Source organism: Cyanistes caeruleus, chromosome 2 (genome assembly GCF_971803275.1).
Source record: "Cyanistes caeruleus chromosome 2, bCyaCae1.hap1.1, whole genome shotgun sequence".
In the NCBI taxonomy this organism is placed as follows: domain Eukaryota; kingdom Metazoa; phylum Chordata; class Aves; order Passeriformes; family Paridae; genus Cyanistes; species Cyanistes caeruleus.
In genome coordinates, this window is record NC_141702.1 from 105,312,562 (window position 1) to 105,333,579 (window position 21,018).

At 47.5% G+C, this 21,018-nt stretch overlaps 1 protein-coding gene across 1 annotated transcript in view; it reads left to right on the top strand.

The window, feature by feature from the left end:
* Positions 1 to 21,018, top strand: part of LOC147655082 (uncharacterized) — a 262,971-nt gene that overhangs the window by 15,993 nt on the left and 225,960 nt on the right. The window contains exons 8-16 of the mRNA XM_086878879.1: positions 2,275 to 2,483; positions 4,031 to 4,191; positions 5,436 to 5,482; positions 7,824 to 8,035; positions 8,430 to 8,590; positions 10,652 to 10,698; positions 14,996 to 15,207; positions 15,603 to 15,763; positions 17,223 to 17,269. Of these exons, the coding sequence (XP_086735005.1) occupies positions 2,275 to 2,483; positions 4,031 to 4,191; positions 5,436 to 5,482; positions 7,824 to 8,035; positions 8,430 to 8,590; positions 10,652 to 10,698; positions 14,996 to 15,207; positions 15,603 to 15,763; positions 17,223 to 17,269 (1,257 nt within the window). The remainder of the gene's footprint in view (positions 1 to 2,274; positions 2,484 to 4,030; positions 4,192 to 5,435; positions 5,483 to 7,823; positions 8,036 to 8,429; positions 8,591 to 10,651; positions 10,699 to 14,995; positions 15,208 to 15,602; positions 15,764 to 17,222; positions 17,270 to 21,018) is intronic.

The window sequence follows — 21,018 nt, forward strand, 5'->3', positions numbered from 1 at the left end:
TGTGAGCCTTCCTGGAAAACAGTTTTCTCTTCGCCCCCCAAAGCTTCAAAATCTTCACTCAACTCAATTCCAGCAATTCACAGTATCACAAGTACTCTCTTTCTTTTGTTCAAAAGTTACACTTTGAATTTCTTATTCCTCCCAATACTCTTATCATGAATTAAAGGAGTCTTTTTATACTATTATTGTCCATCTCCATAGCTTTAACAGAAAGATATTTCAGCTGTAAAGCATCTCCTTATTCTTTCTTTCTTATTTAAACTTAACTCTTTTCTTCACTGTTTTTGGTGGTTCTGTGATGTCTTCTCTGTGTTGATTGTCTCTCTCTTTCTCTGTCTTTCTGAGAAAAGGAGTAATCTGTATGTTTATCCAAGTAGTAAAAGAATTAAAAGCTTTAAGAAAATTGCAAGAGTTCATGGTGTCAAATTTCAGTCTAGCAGCAAAAACTGAAAACCAAGCTCGGCTGACCAGCGCTGCTTCTCTTCCCCCTCCACCCCTCCACCCCGTGGCCTTGTCGGCCTGGAGAGGAGGGGAAGAGGCCGAGACAGAGCCTTGCTAACTCCTCAGAAGCTGGAAACCAAAGAGAATAAGAGAATTCTGTGTGTACTTCTTAAGGGGGTGTTTACAAGTTGAATTCACTTTTTAATGGTCAGATCTGCTGTCAATTCTTGGAAATGACCGATAATCGGTCAGGAAAAAAAACTCCCGTCAGCCACCAGCAGCTTCAACTACCCCTCTTTCTAGGCTGTCTTAAAGGTAAAGCTACCCCATGACAAGCATGAAATGAGAAATGTTCCCAGTCCTTTGTCCTGCCCTTGAAGGAGAAAACCTTTCCTTGCAGCAGTTTCTGAGCTGAACCCTTTCAGATCTGAAGGAGATTCATGGACATTGCCTGGTTCTGCCCTGGGAGAAATAGAGAAACCTACTCTGAGGGAAAGTCCTTGTGAAATTTCCAGTTGAGGAGAAGGAGGTTTCCAAATGGATGCAGCCTATGCAGGGTCTGAGTTTGTCATCCTCTGACAGCACAAGCCCAAAGCCACCTATGGCAGGTTCACCATGACAAATCTCTTCCCTGACTCTCTCTGCCTGGGTCAGTGCTGCAGGCTGAGGCTGCAGGAGGAGATGCCTTCTGCCTTGTCCCTCCCTGCCTGCCTTGCCTGATCCCTGACAAGTAGAATTGTGCCAGACAAAATGCAGTCTCTGGTGCATCTGTGTCAGCCAATGCTTTCAAGTTGAAAGCCTCAATGAAAGTCAGTTGTTGTTCCTTTGCCATCTCTGGGCATTTACTGATAGGAGAGATGAGACTTGAAGACATAATTTTGCTGCTGCAGGAAAAGGGATCAGATGTCCTGGTCCCTTTGCTCAGGGTTTGTTCTGCCAAATCCTGGGTACAGCCCCTTTGGAAAGACTCCTTAATTGCTGATATGCAGCTGCAATGCTGAATGCAGTTGGGGAGAATTACTGCTCAGTATTGCTCAGGTGACATTTTTGCTGGATTGATTCTGGCCTAGAAATTACCTACCTCATCAAAGGTTGCCAGATGCTCTTTTGTAAATGATGTCACCATTGTACTGGGATAAAGAAACACAGATTTTATCCCTGTCTTCTTTTTCTGCTCTACACTCTGCTGTTTGCATTTAGGAAATTCTTAATGGTTTTTAACTGCCATGATCAGAAATGTTTTGTTGCAGGTGATCTTTGTGTTGGTATTTGGTGTCTCTGCAGGAAAGAAAGCAGGGAATAATCCCCAGGGGCAGGGAATCTGACCAAATTGCAATGTGGGAAAATCAATTTGTTTGCACCACATTTGGGCTCCTTGAACACTGAGGACATGTTAAGGGGAGTACAAAGGTTCATTCACTTCTAACATGGGGTGCCATTGTTCATGTGCCAGCACTTCCTTTACTGTGAAGAGAAATAAAAGCAACCAACAAATCCCCACCCTGAACTGAGTGGGAGTTACAGAAACAAGGGCGATGAAAACGAGCTTTGGAAAGCAATGACTTCCTAGGTGTAGTTGTCAAATTCTGGAGACCTCTGTGTCTGGCATCTCTTTGGAGGAAGGAAAGAGGTCCCAAAGAGTGTTCCTGTGGTAGCTCTGTGCAAGTGGGGCAGGGTGTCCCCTGGCCTGCCTCAAGCGGCTGCAGTCAGGAGCAGGTTTCCCTGTGCAGCTATTTAGAAGTTTGCAGCAAGTCTGTCCCATGAAATATGGAGCTCCAGATGCATTATGTTTGCACTGCAACCTGTGTTATATTTTGTGTCTCCACTTTGCAGGACTTACTGGCTACCCTCTTGCCAAGAGGATTTCTCTGGCAAATCCTTCTGTGCTCCTTCCCTCCAAGCCAATGCCCCTCATCCCAAGGAGCTCTTCCAAGCCAATGAAGAGCTGCATCGGAGAGCACGTTACTGGGAAAAGTGGCACTGGCAATGACAATGACAGTGGAAAAGAACAGGAGTCACGTTCAGAGGGAAAAGGACGTAAGGTAAGGAGATCAAACTAAGTCATGTGTGGGAGATTTTCAGTTTCTGTGCTGTAGACAGAGCTCGGAGAGCTTTCCCTGTGGTGTGATCCCAGGGAAGCTGCTGAGCCAAGGAAGAGCTCAGCTGGATACTGCAGGTCAGCATGCCTTTGCAATGGGTGTGTGGTGCAGACTTCATGTCCTCAGCATCTGTCAAGAGCAGGAGAGGCCTTTGAAGTGTTTCTGGGCTATGCCGTGGTCCCTCCTCTGTCTTGTGGCTGAGAGAACACCCAGAAGCAGTCAGAGCATGTAAAGTTGTCCACTCTGGCCAAGCAATCCTTCTACATTTAGTAACCTACGAGTATCTGTGAAACATCTCTATGTCTGGATGGTGTTTTGTCTCAGCCTTGTCTGGTTGGGATGTTTGCTGGAACAGGCAGTCCTGCACAGTCAGTTCCAGGTTGTCTCAGCTTTGGAGCTGTACAGCCATGGCCTTCTGCACAGTTGTCTGTGATGTTGTTTCTAGACTTCATCAGCTTCTGGGCAGCTGTGTGCTCTGGCGTGGCTTTGTCCATAAGGAAGGGGTGGGAGGTGGCCATGGGGAGAGCAGCCCAGAGCCCAGCCACACCATTAGCTCTGCAGCAGGGCCAGGAGCTGCAGTTGTTTTGGGTTTGCCATGGGGTGCAGGAGGAGGCAGATGGACAACAGCTTTGGCAGACTGAATGTCCAGTCAAAGGCTTGGGTACTTGGTCTCAGCCTTGCTGAGAAAGGGCCCCGTGTATCCCTGACAGGAACTGATGTTTTCACTGAAGATTGAACAGGTCCTGATTTGGCTTTTTAGCTGTGCCAGAAATGATGGGATACTAAGGAAGGGTGTGCATCTGTCCCTGCTTCCTCCACCCCCCTTCCTGGTCATGGCATGGGAGCCCTGGAGCAACTTAGGCAGGGAGAGACCTTGCATAGAGCCACAGATCAGAGAGCTCTGCTGAACTTCCTAAATGCCAGTGAGCCTGAGATGCTGGATGTGTGGGAGCTGGAGAGCTCTGAGCATCCTGAGAGCTCAGCAGCTTCTGGCCTCAAAGGCTGCTGGGGAACTGTAGGAGGGAAGGGCAGCAGCAAAAGAAATGAGGGGCTTGAGAAAAGCAGGTTTTGCCATCCTGCAGAATGGCTTTGTGGGGATGTGGCTGGAAATCAGCAATGGTTGTTAGGTGCTTTAGGGGCAGGGAGTTTACAGGGATCTAAACAGCTTCCCATACATCCAAAAGGCCAGTGGAGGCATCGTCACCTGAGAACATCTTGATGCCAAACCTGTGGATAATTCCCAGCTGGGAATGCAGTTATACTTGTACAGAAGTGAGCATGAGGGGAGAGGTGGCAAATGTGTGACATGATCTCTCCCCCACCACCTGCCTGTCCTAGGGCACCATTCTCCATCCTGGGCCAAGCTGCTCCATCAGTCTGACTGGTCTTTTCCTGTCAGGTCCCAATGAAGTCCATAGCTGAATGTCTTGGGGCATGCGTGGGGGCAAGACTGGATGCTTGATGCGAGCACTGTGTTCTACTCTTTGCAGGCTTCCTTGGTGAATCTCATTGAAGGGGATATGAAGAAGGAGTCCTTGGGTCTCCCTCTGATCCCCCCGATACGCAGGGCAGGAAGTCCCGATGTTGGCAGTGCTGCAGGGTCTCTGCAAAGCTCTCTGCAGCTGGATGTGCAAGAGTCCCAGGAGATGAGGTAAGCCAAGGTGTCTGCTGCTCCAGTGTGCTGTTCACCTCGCTCTTCCCATCTCGTGAGGTTATTTTGCACAGTCAGCTCTCCCATGTATTTAGGCAAACCTCTGTGTATTCAGCATTTGGCCCTATCTGTGGTGATCCAGACCAATGTCAAACCCAGCACCATATGGCCCAAGAGCAGAGGTGGTGGTAGGGAAGAGGAGGGAGGACTGAAAACAGCCTCAAGACAGGTCCTCTTCTGGACCTGGCTGTTGATTCCCTCTGTAATGTTTGTGGTGTCATTTGGGAACTGTATTGCATGGGTCTGGATGCTGCAGATCTTTAAATACTGTGATCCTTCACTGTCAACTTCTGCAGCCACATTAACATGTTTGCCCAAATATTGGCTACTTTAGAGGTGTCTGGAAATTAGGGTGTTGTTTCTGTAAATGTCAGATGTAACTTTTCTGTGCCTGGACCCTCACTGTGAAATGTGATCCCAGAGATGTTTTGGGGTATAGATGTATAATCCGATCGACATTTAACATTTCGGTGAGAGCGTAAGATCAACGAAGGAAAGTTACTAAAGAAGAGTAATAGGACTATACCTGATGGGAAGATATTGGCTTGGAGAAGTGTGAGAAAATGTAGCTGTCAAGCTTATCTGAGTGACAACAATAAAGAAGGAGTCACAGAAGTATCACTCACATTGAAAATCTTCTGTAGGGCTTTTTAAGTGCAGTCTGAATATCTTTACTTATCATAAGAGTGTAAAAAAGCCTATTTTTTCTTGAAAGAGCAACGAGATGTAATATCATTCTCAGGAGACAGCAGTGCTCTAACCACATGGAGCACGAGACTGTCACCAGTGTAAGGCACAAACAGGCAAAGTCAAGCTTTGCAGCAGTACAAAAGGACCTGCCCTCCACAGAGACTCGTGTCTCAGCTCAGCAGCTCTTGCTGCTTCAGAGAGGCTGTAGGAGCCACTTGGCTCCAAAAGGAGAGACAGCAGAACTGGGGGGTTATGATGCAAGTTGAAGAATGACTGCTGTGTTTCAGCCGGAGCTTGGCCAGCTCTGTCTGACTCCAGCAACTGAGAGCTTAAGGACAATGAATCAGCTTTGCATCTTCTTTAGTTTCTGTGTTGCATTTCCTCCTTCATCAGAGTGACCATGCTAAGAAGGCTTCCTTCCTTTCATGCTACACACATTTCCTCCTTTCTCTTTCATCCTCCTCATATGTTCTTTTGTCTTCCATTTTCTCAAGGTCCACACCCAGCAGCAGAAGTGAAGATGATGAATCTGAAGAAGGAGGTTGGTACAGGGCATGTCTGTCCTCAAATGACCTTAGGAATTTTGACACAGAAGTGATATTTTAAATGGTTGGATAAAAATAATTCTTTTCAGAAATTCTTTAAATTGATTTCAATTCCTTGATGGGCTCAGTGGACTCCTAAAGAGCCCAGACACTGGGAGTGTGCTGTGGTGGTGCAGTGAAAATTCCTCCAGTGTGAAGTGCTGAGTGGCTGGAGCTGGAGTGGTACCTTGGGGCCCTGGAAATGCAGTGCAGGAAATGGAAACATTCCTCTCCATCCAGCACTTGCCATTTATCTCCCTGCAGCATTTCCAGTGTCACAGTTAATAGAGAATAAGCAGATATTGAGCATAAAATGGGAAATGTTCCCATTCTTTCGTCCTGCCCTTGAAGGAGAAAACCTTTCCTTTGGGGCACTTTCTGAGCTGAACCCTTTGAGATTTGAAGGAGATACATGGACATTGAATGGTTCTGCAATGCGAGAAATAGAGAAACCTCCTCTGAGGGAAAGTCCTTGTGAAATTTCCAGTTAAGGAGAAGGAGGTTTCCAAATGGATGCAGCCTATGCAGGGTCTGAGTTTGTCATCCTCTGAGAGCACAAGCCCAAAGCCACCTATGGCAGGTTCACCATGACAAATCTCTTCCCCGACTCTCTCTGCCTGGGTCAGTGCTGCAGGCTGAGGCTGCAGGAGGAGATGCCTTCTGCCTTGTCCCTCCCTCCCTGCCTTGCCTGATCCCTGACAAGTAGAATTGTGCCAGACAAAATGCAGTCTCTGGTGCATCTGTGTCAGCCAGTGCTTTCAAGTTGAAAGCCTCAATGAAAGTCAGTTGCTTTTCCTTTTTCATCTCTGGGCATTTACTGATAGGAGAGATGAGACTTGAAGACATAATTTTTCTGCTGCAGGAAAAGGGATCAGATGTCCTGGTCCCTTTGCTCAGGGTTTGTTCTGCCAAATCCTGGGTACAGCCCCTTTGGAAAGACTCCTTAATTGCTGATATGCAGCTGCAATGCTGAATGCAGTTGGGGAGAATTACTGCTCAGTATTGCTCAGGTGACATTTTTGCTGGATTGATTCTGGCCTAGAAATTACCTACCTCATCAAAGGTTGTCAGATGCTCTTTTGTAAATGATGTCACCATTGTACTGGGATAAAGAAACACAGATTTTATCCCTGTCTTCTTTTTCTGCTCTACACTCTGCTGTATGCATTTAGGAAATTCTTAATGGTTTTTAACTGCCATGATCAGAAATGTTTTGTTGCAGGTGATCTTTGTGTTGGTATTTGGCAGGAAAGCAAGCAGGGAATAATCCCCAGGGGCAGGGAATCTGACCAAATTGCAATGTGGGAAAATCAATTTGTTTGCACCACATTTGGGCTCCTTGAACACTGAGGACATGTGAAGGGGAGTACAAAGGTTTATTCACTTCTAACAGGGGTGCCATTGTTCATGTGCCAGCACTTCCTTTACTGTGAAGAGAAATAAAAGCAACCAACAAATCCCCACCCTGAACTGAGTGGGAGTTACAGAAACAAGGGCGATGAAAACGAGCTTTGGAAAGCAATGACTTCCTAGGTGTAGTTGTGAAATTCTGGAGACCACTGTGTCTGGCAACTCTTTGGAGGAAGGAAAGAGGTCCCAAAGTATTGGATGGGCAATGAGCAACACATAAGCAAAGTAGTAGAAGCTGTGTCTCCTGGCTTGCCAGCTCCATACAGTTCAGAGGAATTCTAGTGATGCTAGTTTTAGAAAAATAAAAAAAAAGCGATCATGGGAATAATTCAAAACCCCCCTGGATGGCTCATGCATTAGATGGATTGATTGTAAAGGTGGGAGTTCACCTAACTCACTTCTTCTCATTTGAGCATGCCTCAGCCGTGAGGTAAGGTGGGAGCTGGGCAGCTCTCTGGCAGGAGGAAGGGTCTTGTGCCAGCCTAGAGAGCCTGTGCTCATCCCCAGGGAACAGTTCTGCCCTGCATGTGCCCCCTGCAATGAGCTGTGCTGCTGCCAGTGCCCCGTGCAGCTGTAGGGCTGCTCAGCTGTGAGGCAGGGACAGGAGCAGGAGGCTGCATGTGCAGCTGAGCCATGGCTGCAAAGCCCAGGGCTCTGGGCTCCCTGCTGTCCCAGGCCAGCCCAGAGGCCAGGCTGTTCCTGTGGGAGCTCTGTGCAAGCGGGACAGGGCTTTTCCTCTGGAGTGCTTCAAGAGTCTTCATGCCTGGAAATGTCAACTTGTGCAGCTATTTAGGAGTTTTCAGGAAGTCTCGCACATAAAATATGGAGCTTCGGCTGATTTAGGTTTGCTTTGCTGCCTCAGTTACATTTTTTTTTTCTTCTTGGCAGGGCTGACTAGGTTCATTTTTTCTGAATCTTTCCGGCTATCTCCTTCTATGCTCCTTCCCTCCGAGCCGTTGCCTCCCATCCAGAAAACCTCTCAGTCTTCCAACAGAAGAGAAATGTGCAGCGTTGAGAAGGAGAGTGGGAAAAATGGCAGTGGCTACGATGAAGACACCAGAGAAAGAGAGGAGCTGAGGTCAAAGGGAAAAAGGTGTAAGGTAAGGAGACCAAGCTATGTCCTGTGTGGGAGATTTTCAGTCGATGTGCTGCCGGCAGTGCTTGGTGAACTGTCCCTGTGAAGTGAGCTCTGGGAAGCAGCTGAGCCAAGGAAGAGCTCAGCTGGACACTGAGCTTCAGGATGTCTTTGCAATGGGTGTGTGGTGCAGACTTCACATTTTCAGTGTGTAACAATAGCAGGAGAGGACTTTGAAGGGTTTCTGGGTCCTCCCTCAGCACTTCCCTTTGCATTCCCAATCCTGGCCCAAGCTGCTCCATCAGTCTGATTTCTGTTCTTTTGCCAGGCCCCAGTGAAGAACATGGCTAAATGTCTTGGGGCATGTGTGGGGGCAAGACTGGATGCGTAAAGTGAGCACTGTGTTCTACTCTTTGCAGACTTCCTTGCTGTATCCCACTGAAGGGGATAAGAAGAAGGAATCACTGGGACTGCCTTTGATCCCCCCAATACGCAGGGCAGTAAGTCCCGATGTTAGCAGTGCTGCAGGGTCTCTGCAAAGCTCTCTGCAGCTGGATGTGCAAGAGTTCCAGGAGATGAGGTAAGCCAAGGTGTCTGCTGCTCCAGTGCGCTGTTCACCTCGCTCTTCCCATCTCGTGAGGTTATTTTGCACAGTCAGCTCTCCCATGTATTTAGGCAAACCTCTGTGTATTCAGCATTTGGCCCTATCTGTGGTGATCCAGCCCAATGTCAAACCCAGCACCATATGGCCCAAGAGCAGAGGTGGTGGTGGGGAAGAGGAGGCAGGGCTGAAAAGCTCCTCAAGACAGGTCCTCTTCTGGACCTGGCTGTTGATTCCCTCTGTAATGTTTGTGGTGTCATTTGGGAACTGTATTGCATGGGTCTGGATGCTGCAGATCTTTAAATAATGTGATCCTTCACTGTCAACTTCTGCAGCCACAAGAATATGACTGGACAAATATTGGCTAATGTTAAGGTGTCTGCAAATTCCAGTTCTGATTCTTTTAAAGTCAGATGCTGTAGTTTATTTGCCAGGACATATATTTTGACAAGAAAAGTATAGTGACAATCCCCAACACAGAACTGAGTGGGAGTTACAAAAACAAGGGCGATGAAAACTAGCTTTGGGAATCAATTACTTCATAGATGTAACTGTCAGATTCTGGAGATCATTGTGTGTTGCCAACTGTTTGAAAGAAAAGGGATCCCAAAGTAAACATAAGATGCAAATTCTCTGTGCATGGGACTCCACTGTGAAATGAGATCCCAGAGAAGTTTTGGGGTACAGCTGCATAACCCAATTGATGTTTAATATTTCAATCTGGGCTTAAGATCAAAAAGTGCATGGTGCTGGAGAAGAGGTACAGGACTGTAGCTGATGGAAAGATATTGGCTTGGAGAGGTGTGAGAAAATGTAGCTGTCAAACTTATCAGAGTGGTAGCAATAAAAGAGGAGTCACAGAAGTATCACTCACATTGAAAATCTTCTGTAGGGCTTTTAAATTGCAGTCTGAATATCCTGTCCATAGCAGCTGTGTGTGAAAAAGCCTTTTTCTTCTTGAAAGAGCAACGAGGTGTAATATCATTCTCAGGAGACAGCAGTGCTCTGACCACATGGAGCACGAGACTGTCACCAGTGTAAGGCACAAACAGGCAAAGTCAAGCTTTGCAGCAGTACAAAAGGACCTGCCCTCCATAGAGCCTCGTGTCTCAGCTCAGCAGCTCTTGCTGCTTCAGAGGGGCTGTAGGAGCCACTTGGCTCCAAAAGGAGGGACAGCAGAACTGGGGGGTTATGTTGCAAGTTGAAGAATGACTGCTGTGTTTCAGCCGGAGCTTGGCCAGCTCTGTCTGACTCCAGCAACTGAGAGCTTAAGGACAATGTCTAAGAGATACCTCGGGGCGCGGACGGTCTGGCACACGGCAGAGACCTCTATAGTCGAGTTAGATGTTTGTAGTTTATTTCAGGACGTGGGAGAGAGAACTCTGCTGAGAGCCAACAGATGAAGCTCGAAGCAGGCTCAGAGGAAATAATACAAGAGAGGGTAGAAGATGAATACATGATTTTAAGACTTAAGATAGCTTAGAAAAAGAGTAACAGGACAGAAATGAGAGAGCCGGAAAAAGAGTAGCAAGAGATCGAAGTCTCCTTTACAATTACTTCTATAACCTGTACATTTGAATATTCTACTTTTTTACCAACCAATCTTTATAAGTATACTAATACAGTAACATTTGTGTGCACCCTATAGAAATTTCTGCTTTTGCATATTTTTAGGTGTCTCAGGGGTACTTCAGACTTTTCCTTATAAAGCTGGGGAGAGGGGTCTCAGCTTAGTTTTACTGGGGGAAAAAAAATGTGCTCTGGCATACCAGACCGGTTTCTTTGAATTATTCAAACCATGCTTTCATTTGTATTTCTTCCTTAGACTTTCTGGCTAAAGAGTCATATTTATAATTCCTTTCTGATTCTACCTTCCCAACAGCACTGAATCCGCTTTGCATCTTGTTTAGTTTCTGTGTTGCATTTCCTCCTTCATCAGAGTGACCAAGCTAAGAAGGGTTGCCTCCTTTCATGCTACACACATTCCCTCCCTTCTCTTTCGATCTCCTCATCTGTTCTTTTGTCTTTCATTTTCTCAAGGTCCACACCCACCAGGAGAAGCGAAGATGACGAGTCTGAAGAAGGAGGTAGGTACAGGGCATGTCTGTCCTCAAATGACCTTAGGAATTTTGACACAGAAGTGGTATTTTGAAAGCTTGGTTGAAAATAATTCTTTTTAAAATTTCTTTAAATTAATTTCAATTCCATTATGGGCCCAGGGGATGCCTGAAGGGCCCAGTCACAGGGAGTGTGCTGTGGTGGTGCAGTGAAAATTCCTCCAGTGTGAAGTGTTGAGTGGCTGGAGCTGGAGTGGTACCTTGGTGTTGCAATCAGCAACCTCAGGATCTCGTCCAGGGAAGCAGCAGGATTCTGGGGACCAGCATGAAACACCAACCGAGACGGGCTCCCGTTCATGAAACTATTTATTCAGCATGGGAACAAAGTCAGGTCCAGAACAGAGAGCCCCAAACAGAGGCACAGCAGGGGCTTTTGAGGGACAGAACCTAGGGCTTCCACCTTTGAGGGTGGAGTTCAGGGTCAGGGACCAGTAGAAGCACAGCAAGGGAGAAACCCCCCAGGGACTCAAACCCAATCAGAACTCCTGGGCTGCCCTTCACAAGGGGTTTGGGGTGGGACAATATAATTCTTTGTCTCCCTTGAGGCCGCTGCCACATCTGCTCCTTTTTTATTTTTTATTTTTTATTTTTTTTTTCAAATTTTAATTAGGAGCTTAAAATGTTTCCAAACATACACTTTAAAATCTCACCTCCTCCACAGAGCACCCGCTTTTCTTTGTGGGATGCCAAAAACTCAATCACAAAACACATTAGGCAAACAGAAAAAAACCAAAATTATAAACAAACACTTAAATCTCGGACCATGCCGGGCAAATGAAACAGTGATGGTACTCAATACAAAGATAATGTTTTTTTAGTTCAGTCTCTTCCAGTTTAGGATTCTCTTTGAGGAAGGGTGCAGCTCTTAGGTCTCCTTTTACGAGGGGCAGAGTTCTTCCATCTCCAGCTTCCGCTCGGCTCCCATGTGTGCGTCACCGCTTTAGATGATCTTGGTGAAACGCTGGCTCTGGGAGCTCGGGTTACAGTTTCTGTTTCCCCGGAGGAGGTGTTGCCCACGATGGAAAAAGCAGAGCCCCCAGGGGTGGAGCAGCCGAACAAAGGGCTGGGAGCGAAGCAGGAGTTACTGGGGGAAGGGAAGGGTCGGGACCGAAAAGAAGGAGCAAGGCGGGAAACAAAGGATCCCAGACCGTGTGGCCGGCGCCATCTTGGGATGGGGGGGGTCCGGGACGGAGTTTCCCGAACCGGGAACGGGGAATAGGGAAAGACAGGGGGTGAAGGAGGACACGGAACGGCGGGCAGACGGCAGCAGACCCGCATCACTCTGGATGTTCTCCGTCCCTTGCCTGCCTTCAGGAAAACAGGGGATGGGATGGCAGAAAGACACCGGGGTGATGGGGAGACGGCAGCAGCCCCGAGCCATCTTGGCTTTCTTCACCCTTTGTCCTGCCCTTAGGAACAGAGGAGAGGGGAAGGTACAGGGAGGTATACAGCAGAAAAATAAAAGGAACTTCACAGAAGACAAAAAACAGTCCACTGGAAGAGCCATACCGTCCATAATCGCCCATAATATTAATATAATCGTCCATAATACGTCTCGTTGGGTGATGTAAGGTGTTTGTCCCAGTGTCTGGTCTCGGCTCCCACACCTCCATAAGCCTGTTTCTTCCCCATGCCCGAGGCATTCTCAACCCAGTCTCCCTGTCAGGTACTCTCAAGTCCTCATTTCCAAGGCGGCGGTCTTGCTGGCTCTCAAGCCATCAGCCAGGGAATTACGAGGTGTCCATGGAGCCGGTCCTGCTGTTCTCTTGCTTTGCTGGATGCCACACATTCTCCACCATTTGTTGCAATCAGCAACCTCGGGATCTCGTCCAGGGAAGCAGCAGGATTCTGGGGACCAGCATGAAACACCAACCGAGACGGGCTCCCGTTCATGAAACTATTTATTCAGCATGGGAACAAAGTCAGGTCCAGAACAGAGAGCCCCAAACAGAGGCACAGCAGGGGCTTTTGAGGGACAGAACCTAGGGCTTCCACCTTTGAGGGTGGAGTTCAGGGTCAGGGACCAGTAGAAGCACAGCAAGGGAGAAACCCCCCAGGGACTCAAACCCAATCAGAACTCCTGGGCTGCCCTTCACAAGGGGTTTGGGGTGGGACAATGTTAACTCTTTGTCTCCCCTGACACCACTGCCACACCTTGGAGCCCTGGAAATGCAGTGCAGGAAAAAGAAACATTCCTCCCCATCCAGCACTTGCCCTTCATCTCCCTGAAGCCTTTCCAGTGTCATAATTCATAGACAAAAAGTAGTTATTGAGCATGAAGTGGGAAATGTTCTCACTCCTTCGTCCTGCCCTTAAAAGAGAAAAACCTTTCCTTGCGGCAGTTTCTGAGCTGAACCCTTTCAGATCTGAAGGAGTTTCATGGACATTGCCTGGTTCTGCACTGCAAGAAATAGAGAAACCTCCTCTGAGGGAAAGTCCTTGTGAAATTTCCGATTTAAGAGAAGGAGGTTTCCAAATGGATGCAGCCTATGCAGGGTCTGAGTTTGTCATCCTCTGAGAGCACAAGCCCAAAGCCACCTATGGCAGGTTCACCATGACAAATCTCTTCCCCGACTCCCTCTGCCTGGGTCAGTGCTGCAGGCTGAGGCTGCAGGAGGAGATGCCTTCTGCCTTGTCCCTCCCTGCCTGCCTTGCCTGATCCCTGACAAGTAGAATTGTGCCAGACAAAATGCAGTCTCTGGTGCGTCTGTGTCAGCCAATGCTTTCAAGTTGAAAGCCTCAATGAAAGTCAGTTGTTGTTCCTTTGCCATCTCTGGGCATTTACTGATAGGAGAGATGAGACTTGAAGACATAATTTTGCTGCTGCAGGAAAAGGGATCAGATGTCCTGGTCCCTTTGCTCAGGGTTTGTTCTGCCAAATCCTGGGTACAGCCCCTTTGGAAAGACTCCTTAATTGCTGATATGCAGCTGCAATGCTGAATGCAGTTGGGGAGAATTGCTGCTCAGTATTGCTCAGGTGACATTTTTGCTGGTTTGATTCTGGCCTAGAAATTACCTACCTCATCAAAGGTTGCCAGATGCTCTTTTGTAAATGATGTCACCATTGTACTGGGCTAAAGAAACACAGATTTTATCCGTGTCTTCTTTTTATGCTCTACACTCTGCTGTTTGCATTTAGGAAATTCTTAATTGTTTTTAACTGCCATGATCAGAAATGTTTTGTTGCAGGTGATCTTTGTGTTGGTATTTGGCAGGAAAGCAAGCAGGGAATAAACCGCAGGGGCAGGGAATCTGAGCAAAGTGCAATGTTGGAAAACCAATTTGTTTGCACCACATTTGGGCTCCTTGAACACTGAGGACATGTGAAGGGGAGTACAAAGGTTTATTCACTTCTAACAGGGGTGCCATTGTTCATGTGCCAGCACTTCCTTTACTGTGAAGAGAAATAAAAGCAACCAACAAAACCCCACCCTGAACTGAGTGGGAGTTACAGAAACAAGGGCGATGAAAACGAGCTTTGGAAAGCAATGACTTCCTAGGTGTAGTTGTCAAATTCTGGAGACCTCTGTGTCTGGCATCTCTTTGGAGGAAGGAAAGAGTTCCCAAAGCAGTGGATGGGCAATGAGCAACACATAAGCAAAGTAGTAGAAGCTGTGTCTCCTGGCTTGCCAGCTCCATACAGTTCAGAGGAATTCTAGTGATGTTAGTTCCATGAAAAATAGCAACCAAAGCGATCATGGGAATAATTCAAAACCCCCCTGGATGGCTCATGCATTAGATGGATTGATTGTAAAGGTGGGAGTTCACCTAACTCACTTCTTCCCTTTTGAGCATGCCTCAGCCATGAGATAAGGTGGGAGCTGGGCTGCTCTCTGGCAGGAGGAAGGGTCTTGTGCCAGCCTAGAGAGCCTGAGCTCATCCCCAGGGAACAGTTCTGCCCTGCATGTGCCCCCTTCAATGAGCTGTGCTGCTGCCAGTGCCCCGTGCAGCTGTAGGGCTGCTCAGCTGTGGGGCAGGGACAGGAGCAGGAGGCTGCATGTGCAGCTGAGCCATGGCTGCAAAGCCCAGGGCTCTGGGCTCCCTGCTGTCCCAGGCCAGCCCAGAGGCCAGGCTGTTCCTGTGGGAGCTCTGTGCAAGCGGGACAGGGCTTTTCCTCTGGAGTGCTTCAAGGGTCTTCATGCCTGGAAATGTCAACTTGTGCAGCTATTTAGAAGTTTTCAGGAAGTCTCGCACACAAAATATGGAGCTTCGGCTGATTTAGGTTTGCTTTTCCGCTTCAGTTACATTTTTTGTTTCTTCTTTGCAGGGCTGACTAGGTTCATTTTTTCCAAATCTTTCCGGCTATCTCCTTCTATGCTCCTTCCCTCCGAGCCGTTGCCTCCCATCCGGAAAACCTCGCAGTCTTCCAACAGAAGAGAAATGTGCAGCTTTGAGAAGGAGAGTGGGAAAAATGGCAGTGGCTACGATGAAGACACCAGAGAAAGAGAGGAGCTGAAGTCAAAAGGAAAAAGGTGTAAGGTAAGGAGAGCAAGCTATGTCCTGTGTGGGAGATTTTCAGTCGATGTGCTGCCGGCAGAGCTTGGAGAACTCTCCCTGTGAAGTGAGCCCAGGGAAGCAGCTGAGCCAAGGAAGAGCTCAGCTGGACACTGAGCTTCAGGATGTCTTTGCAATGGGTGTGTGGTGCAGACTTCACATTTTCAGTGTGTAACAATAGCAGGAGAGGACTTTGAAGGGTTTCTGGGTTCTCCCTCAGCACTTCCCTTTTCATTCCCAATCCTGGCCCAAGCTGCTCCATCAGTCTGACTTGTCTTTTCCTGCCAGGTCCCCCATTTAGTCCATAGCTAAATGTCTTGGGGCATGAATGGGGACAAGACTAGTTGCTTGATGTGAACACTGTGTTCTACTCTTTGCAGGCTTCCTTGCTGTATCCCACTGAAGGGGATAAGAAGAAGGAATCACTGGGACTGCCTTTGATCCCCCCGATACGCAGGGCAGTAAGTCCCGATGTTGGCAGTGCTGCAGGGTCTCTGCAAAGCTCTCTGCAGCTGGATGTGCAAGAGTCCCTGGAGATGAGGTAAGCCAAGGTGTCTGCTGCTCCAGTGTGCTGTTCACCTCGCTCTTCCCATCTCGTGAGGTTATTTTGCACAGTCAGCTCTCCCATGTATTTAGGCAAACCTCTGTGTATTCAGCATTTGGCCCTATCTGTGGTGATCCAGACCAATGTCAAACCCAGCACCATATGGCCCAAGAGCAGAGGTGGTGGTGGTAGGGAAGAGGAGGCAGGGCTGAAAAGCTCCTCAAGACAGGTCCTCTTCTGGACCTGGCTGTTGATTCCCTCTGTAATGTTTGTGGTGTCATTTGGGAACTGTATTGCATGGGTCTGGATGCTGCAGATCTTTGAATACTGTGATCCTTCACTGTCAGCTTCTGCAGCCACAAGAATATGATTGGACAAATATTGGCAATTATTAAGGTGTCTGCAAATTCCAGTTCTGATTCTTTAACTTTTAAAGTCAGATGCTGTAGTTTATTTGCCAGGACATATACTTTGACAAGAAAAATATAGTGACAATCCCCAACACAGAACTGAGTGAGGCTTACAGAAAAAAGGTTGATGAAAACTAGCTTTGGGAATCAATTACTTCATAGATGTAACTGTCAGATTCTGGAGACCATTGTGTGTTGCCAACTGTTTGAAAGAAAAGGGATCCCAAAATAAACCTAAGGTGCAAATTCTCTGTGCCTGGGCCTCGACTGTGAAATGAGATCCCAGAGAAGTTTTGGGGTACAGCTGCATAACCCAATTGATGTTTAATATTTCAATCTGGGCTTAAGATCAAAAAGAGCAATATGCTTGAGAAGAGGTACAGGACTGTAGCTGATGGAAAGATATTGGCTTGGAGAGGTGTGAGAAAATGTAGCTGTCAAGCTTATCAGAGTGGTAGCAATAATGGAGTCACAGAAGTATCACTCACGTTGAAAATCTTCTGTAGGGCTTTTAAAGTGCAATCTAAATATCCTTCCATAGCAGCTGTGTGTGAAATAGCCTTTTTCTTTCTGAAAGAGTAAGGAGGTGTAATATCATTCTCAGGAGACAGCAGTGCTCTGACCACATGGAGCACGAGACTGTCACCAGTGTAAGGCACAAACAGGCAAAGTCAAGCTTTGCAGCAGTACAAAAGGACCTGCCCTCCATAGAGACTCGTGTCTCAGCTCAGCAGCTCTTGCTGCTTCAGAGGGGCTGTAGGAGCCACTTGGCTCCAAAAGGAGAGACAGCAGAACTGGGGGGTTATGATGCAAGTTGAAGAATGACTGCTGTGTTTCAGCCAGAGCTTGGCCAGCTCTGTCTGACTCCAGCAACTGAGAGCTTAAGGACAATGAATCAGCTTTGCATCTTCTTTAGTTTCTGTGTTGCATTTCCTCCTTCATCAGAGTGACCAAGCTAAGAAGGTTTGCCTCCTTTCATGCTTCACACATTCCCTCCCTTCTCTTTCTATCTCCTCATCTGTTCTTTTGTCTTCCATTTTCTCAAGGTCCACACCCAGCAGCAGAAGTGAAGATGATGAATCTGAAGAAGGAGGTTGGTACAGGGCATATCTGTCCTCAAATGACCTTAAGAATTTTGACATAGAAGTGATATTTTGAAAGCTTGGTTTAAAAATAATTCTTTTCAGAAATTCTTTAAATTGATTTCAATTCCTTGATGGGCTCAGTGGACACTTGGAGAGCCCAGTCACTGGGAGTGTGCTGTGGTGGTGCAGTGAAAATTCCTCCAGTGTGAAGTGCTGAGTGGCTGGAGCTGGAGTGGTACCTTGGGACCCTGGAAATGCAGTGCAGGAAAAGGAAACATTCCTCTCCATCCAGCACTTGCCCTTCATCTCCCTGCAGCATTTCCAGTGTCACAGTTAGTAGAGAATAAGCAGATATTGAGCATAAAATGGGAAATGTTCCCAGTTATTTGTCTTACCCTTGAAGGAGAAAACCTGTCCTTGGGGCAGTTACTGAGCTGAACCCTTTGAGATTTGAAGGAGATACATGGACATTGACTGGTTCTGCACTGCGAGAAATAGGGAAACCTCCTCTGAGGGAAAGTCCTTGTGAAATTTCCAGTTAAGGAGAAGGAGGTTTCCAAATGGATGCAGCCTATGCAGGGTCTGAGTTTGTCATCCTCTGACAGCACAAGCCCAAAGCCACCTATGGCAGGTTCACCATGACAAATCTCTTCCCCGACTCTCTCTGCCTGGGTCAGTGCTGCAGGCTGAGGCTGCAGGAGGAGATGCCTTCTGCCTTGTCCCTCCCTGCCTGCCTTGCCTGATCCCTGACAAGTAGAATTGTGCCAGACAAAATGCAGTCTCTGGTGCATCTGTGTCAGCCAGTGCTTTCAAGTTGGAAGCCTCAATGAAAGTCAGTTGTTCCTTTGCCATCTCTGGGAATTTACTGATAGGAGAGATGAGACTTGAAGACATAATTTTGCTGCTGCAGGAAAAGGGATCAGATGTCCTGGTCCCTTTGCTCAGGGTTTGTTCTGCCAAATCCTGGGTACAGCCCCTTTGGAAAGACTCCTTAATTGCTGATATGCAGCTGCAATGCTGAATGCAGTTGGGGAGAATTACTGCTCAGTATTGCTCAGGTGACATTTTTGCTGGATTGATTCTGGCCTAGAAATTACCTACCTCATCAAAGGTTGTCAGATGCTCTTTTGTAAATGAGGTCACCATTGTACTGGGATAAAGAAACACAGATTTTATCCCTGTCTTCTTTTTATGCTTTACACTCTGCTCTTTGCATTTAGGAAATACTTAATGTGTTTTAACTGCCATGATCAGAAATGTTTTGTTGCAGGTGATCTTTGCGGTGGTATTTGGCAGGAAAGAAAGCAGGGAATAAACCCCAGGGGCAGGGAATCTGAGCAAAGGGAACAGTTCTGCCCTGCATGTGCCCCCTTCAATGAGCTGTGCTGCTGCCAGTGCCCCGTGCAGCTGTAGGGCTGCTCAGCTGTGGGGCAGGGACAGGAGCAGGAGGCTGCATGTGCAGCTGAGCCATGGCTGCAAAGCCCAGGGCTCTGGGCTCCCTGCTGTCCCAGGCCAGCCCAGAGGCCAGGCTGTTCCTGTGGGAGCTCTGTGCAAGCGGGACAGGGCTTTTCCTCTGGAGTGCTTCAAGGGTCTTCATACCTGGAAATGTCAACTTGTGCAGCTATTTAGGAGTTTTCAAGGATTTTCTCCCACAAAATATGGAGCTTCTGATGCTTTAAGTTTGCTTTGCTGCCTCAGTTACATTTTTTGTTTCTTCTTTGCAGGGCTGACTAGGTTCATTTTTTCCGAATCTTTCCGGCTATCTCCTTCTATGCTCCTTCCCTCCGAGCCGTTGCCTCCCATCCGGAAAACCTCGCAGTCTTCCAACAGAAGAGAAATGTGCAGCGTTGAGAAGGAGAGTGGGAAAAATGGCAGTGGCTATGATGAAGACACCAGAGAAAGAGAGGAGCTGAAGTCAAAGGGAAAAAGGTGTAAGGTAAGGAGACCAAGCTATGTCCTGTGTGGGAGATTTTCAGTCGATGTGCTGTCGGCAGAGCTTGGAGAACTCTCCCTGTGAAGTGAGCCCAGGGAAGCAGCTGAGCCAAGGAAGAGCTCAGCTTGACACTGAGCTTCAGGATGTCTTTGCAATGGGTGTGTGGTGCAGACTTCACATTTTCAGTGTGTAACAATAGCAGGAGAGGACTTTGAAGGGTTTCTGGGTTCTCCCTCAGCACTTCCCTTTTCATTCCCAATCCTGGCCCAAGCTGCTCCATCAGTCTGACTGGTCTTTTCCTGCCAGGTCCCCCATTTAGTCCATAGCTAAATGTCTTGGAGCATGAATGGGGACAAGACTAGTTGCTTGATGTGAACACTGTGTTCTACTCTTTGCAGACTTCCTTGCTGTATCCCACTGAAGGGGATAAGAAGAAGGAATCACTGGGACTGCCTTTGATCCCCCCGATACGCAGGGCAGTAAGTCCCGATGTTGGCAGTGCTGCAGGGTCTCTGCAAAGCTCTCTGCAGCTGGATGTGCAAGAGTCCCAGGAGATGAGGTAAGCCAAGGTGTCTGCTGCTCCAGTGTGCTGTTCACCTCGCTCTTCCCATCTCGTGAGGTTATTTTGCACAGTCAGCTCTCCCATGTATTTAGGCAAACCTCTGTGTATTCAGCATTTGGCCCTATCTGTGGTGATCCAGCCCAATGTCAAACCCAGCACCATATGGCCCAAGAGCAGAGGTGGTGGTGGGGAAGAGGAGGCAGGGCTGAAAAGAGCCTCAAGACAGGTCCTCTTCTGGACCTGGCTGTTGATTCCCTCTGTAATGTTTGTGGTGTCATTTGGGAACTGTATTGCATGGGTCTGGATGCTGCAGATCTTTGAATACTGTGATCCTTCACTGTCAACTTCTGCAGCCACAAGAATATGATTGGACAAATATTGGCAATTGTTGAGATGTCTGCAAATTCCAGTGCTCATTGCTTTAAAGTCAGGCGCCATAGTTCATGTGCCAACACTTCTAAAATAATAATTATTTTTTTTTTAAATATACTGGCAATCCCCAACACAGAACTAAGTGGGTGTTACACAAACAACGGCAATGAAAACTAGCTTTGGGAATCAATTACTTCATAGATGTAACTGTCAGATTCTGGAGATCATTGTGTGCTGCCAACTGTTTGAAAGAAAAGGGATCCCGAAGGAAACATAAGGTGCAAATTCTCTGTGCCTGGATCCCCACTATGAAATGAGATACCAGAGGTGTTATGGGGTATAGATGCATAATCCAAAGATCAAAGAAGAAAAGTTGCTAGAGAGGAGTTATAGGACTATACCTGATGGAAAGATACTGGCTTGGAGAAGTGTGAGGAAATGTATCTGTCAAGCTTATCTGAGTGGTAACAATAAAGAAGGAGTAACAGAACTATCACTCACATTGAAAATCTTCTGTAGGGCTTTTAAAGTGCAATCTGAATATCCTTCCATAGCAGCTGTGTGTGAAAAAGCCTTTTTCTTTCTGAAAGAGTAAGGAGCTGTAAAATCATTCTCAGGAGACAGCAGTGCTCTGACCACATGGAGCACGAGACTGTCACCAGTGTAAGACACAAACAGGCAAAGTCAAGCTTTGCAGCAGTACAAAGGGAGCTGCCCTCCATAGAGCCTCGTGTCTCAGCTCAGCTGCTCTTGCTGCTTCAGAGAGGCTTTAGGAGTCACTTGGCTCCAAAAGGAGAGACAGAAGAACTGGGGGGCTAGGATGCAAGTTGAAGAATGACTGCTGTGTTTCAGCCGGAGCTTGGCCAGCTCTGTCTGACTCCAGCAACTGA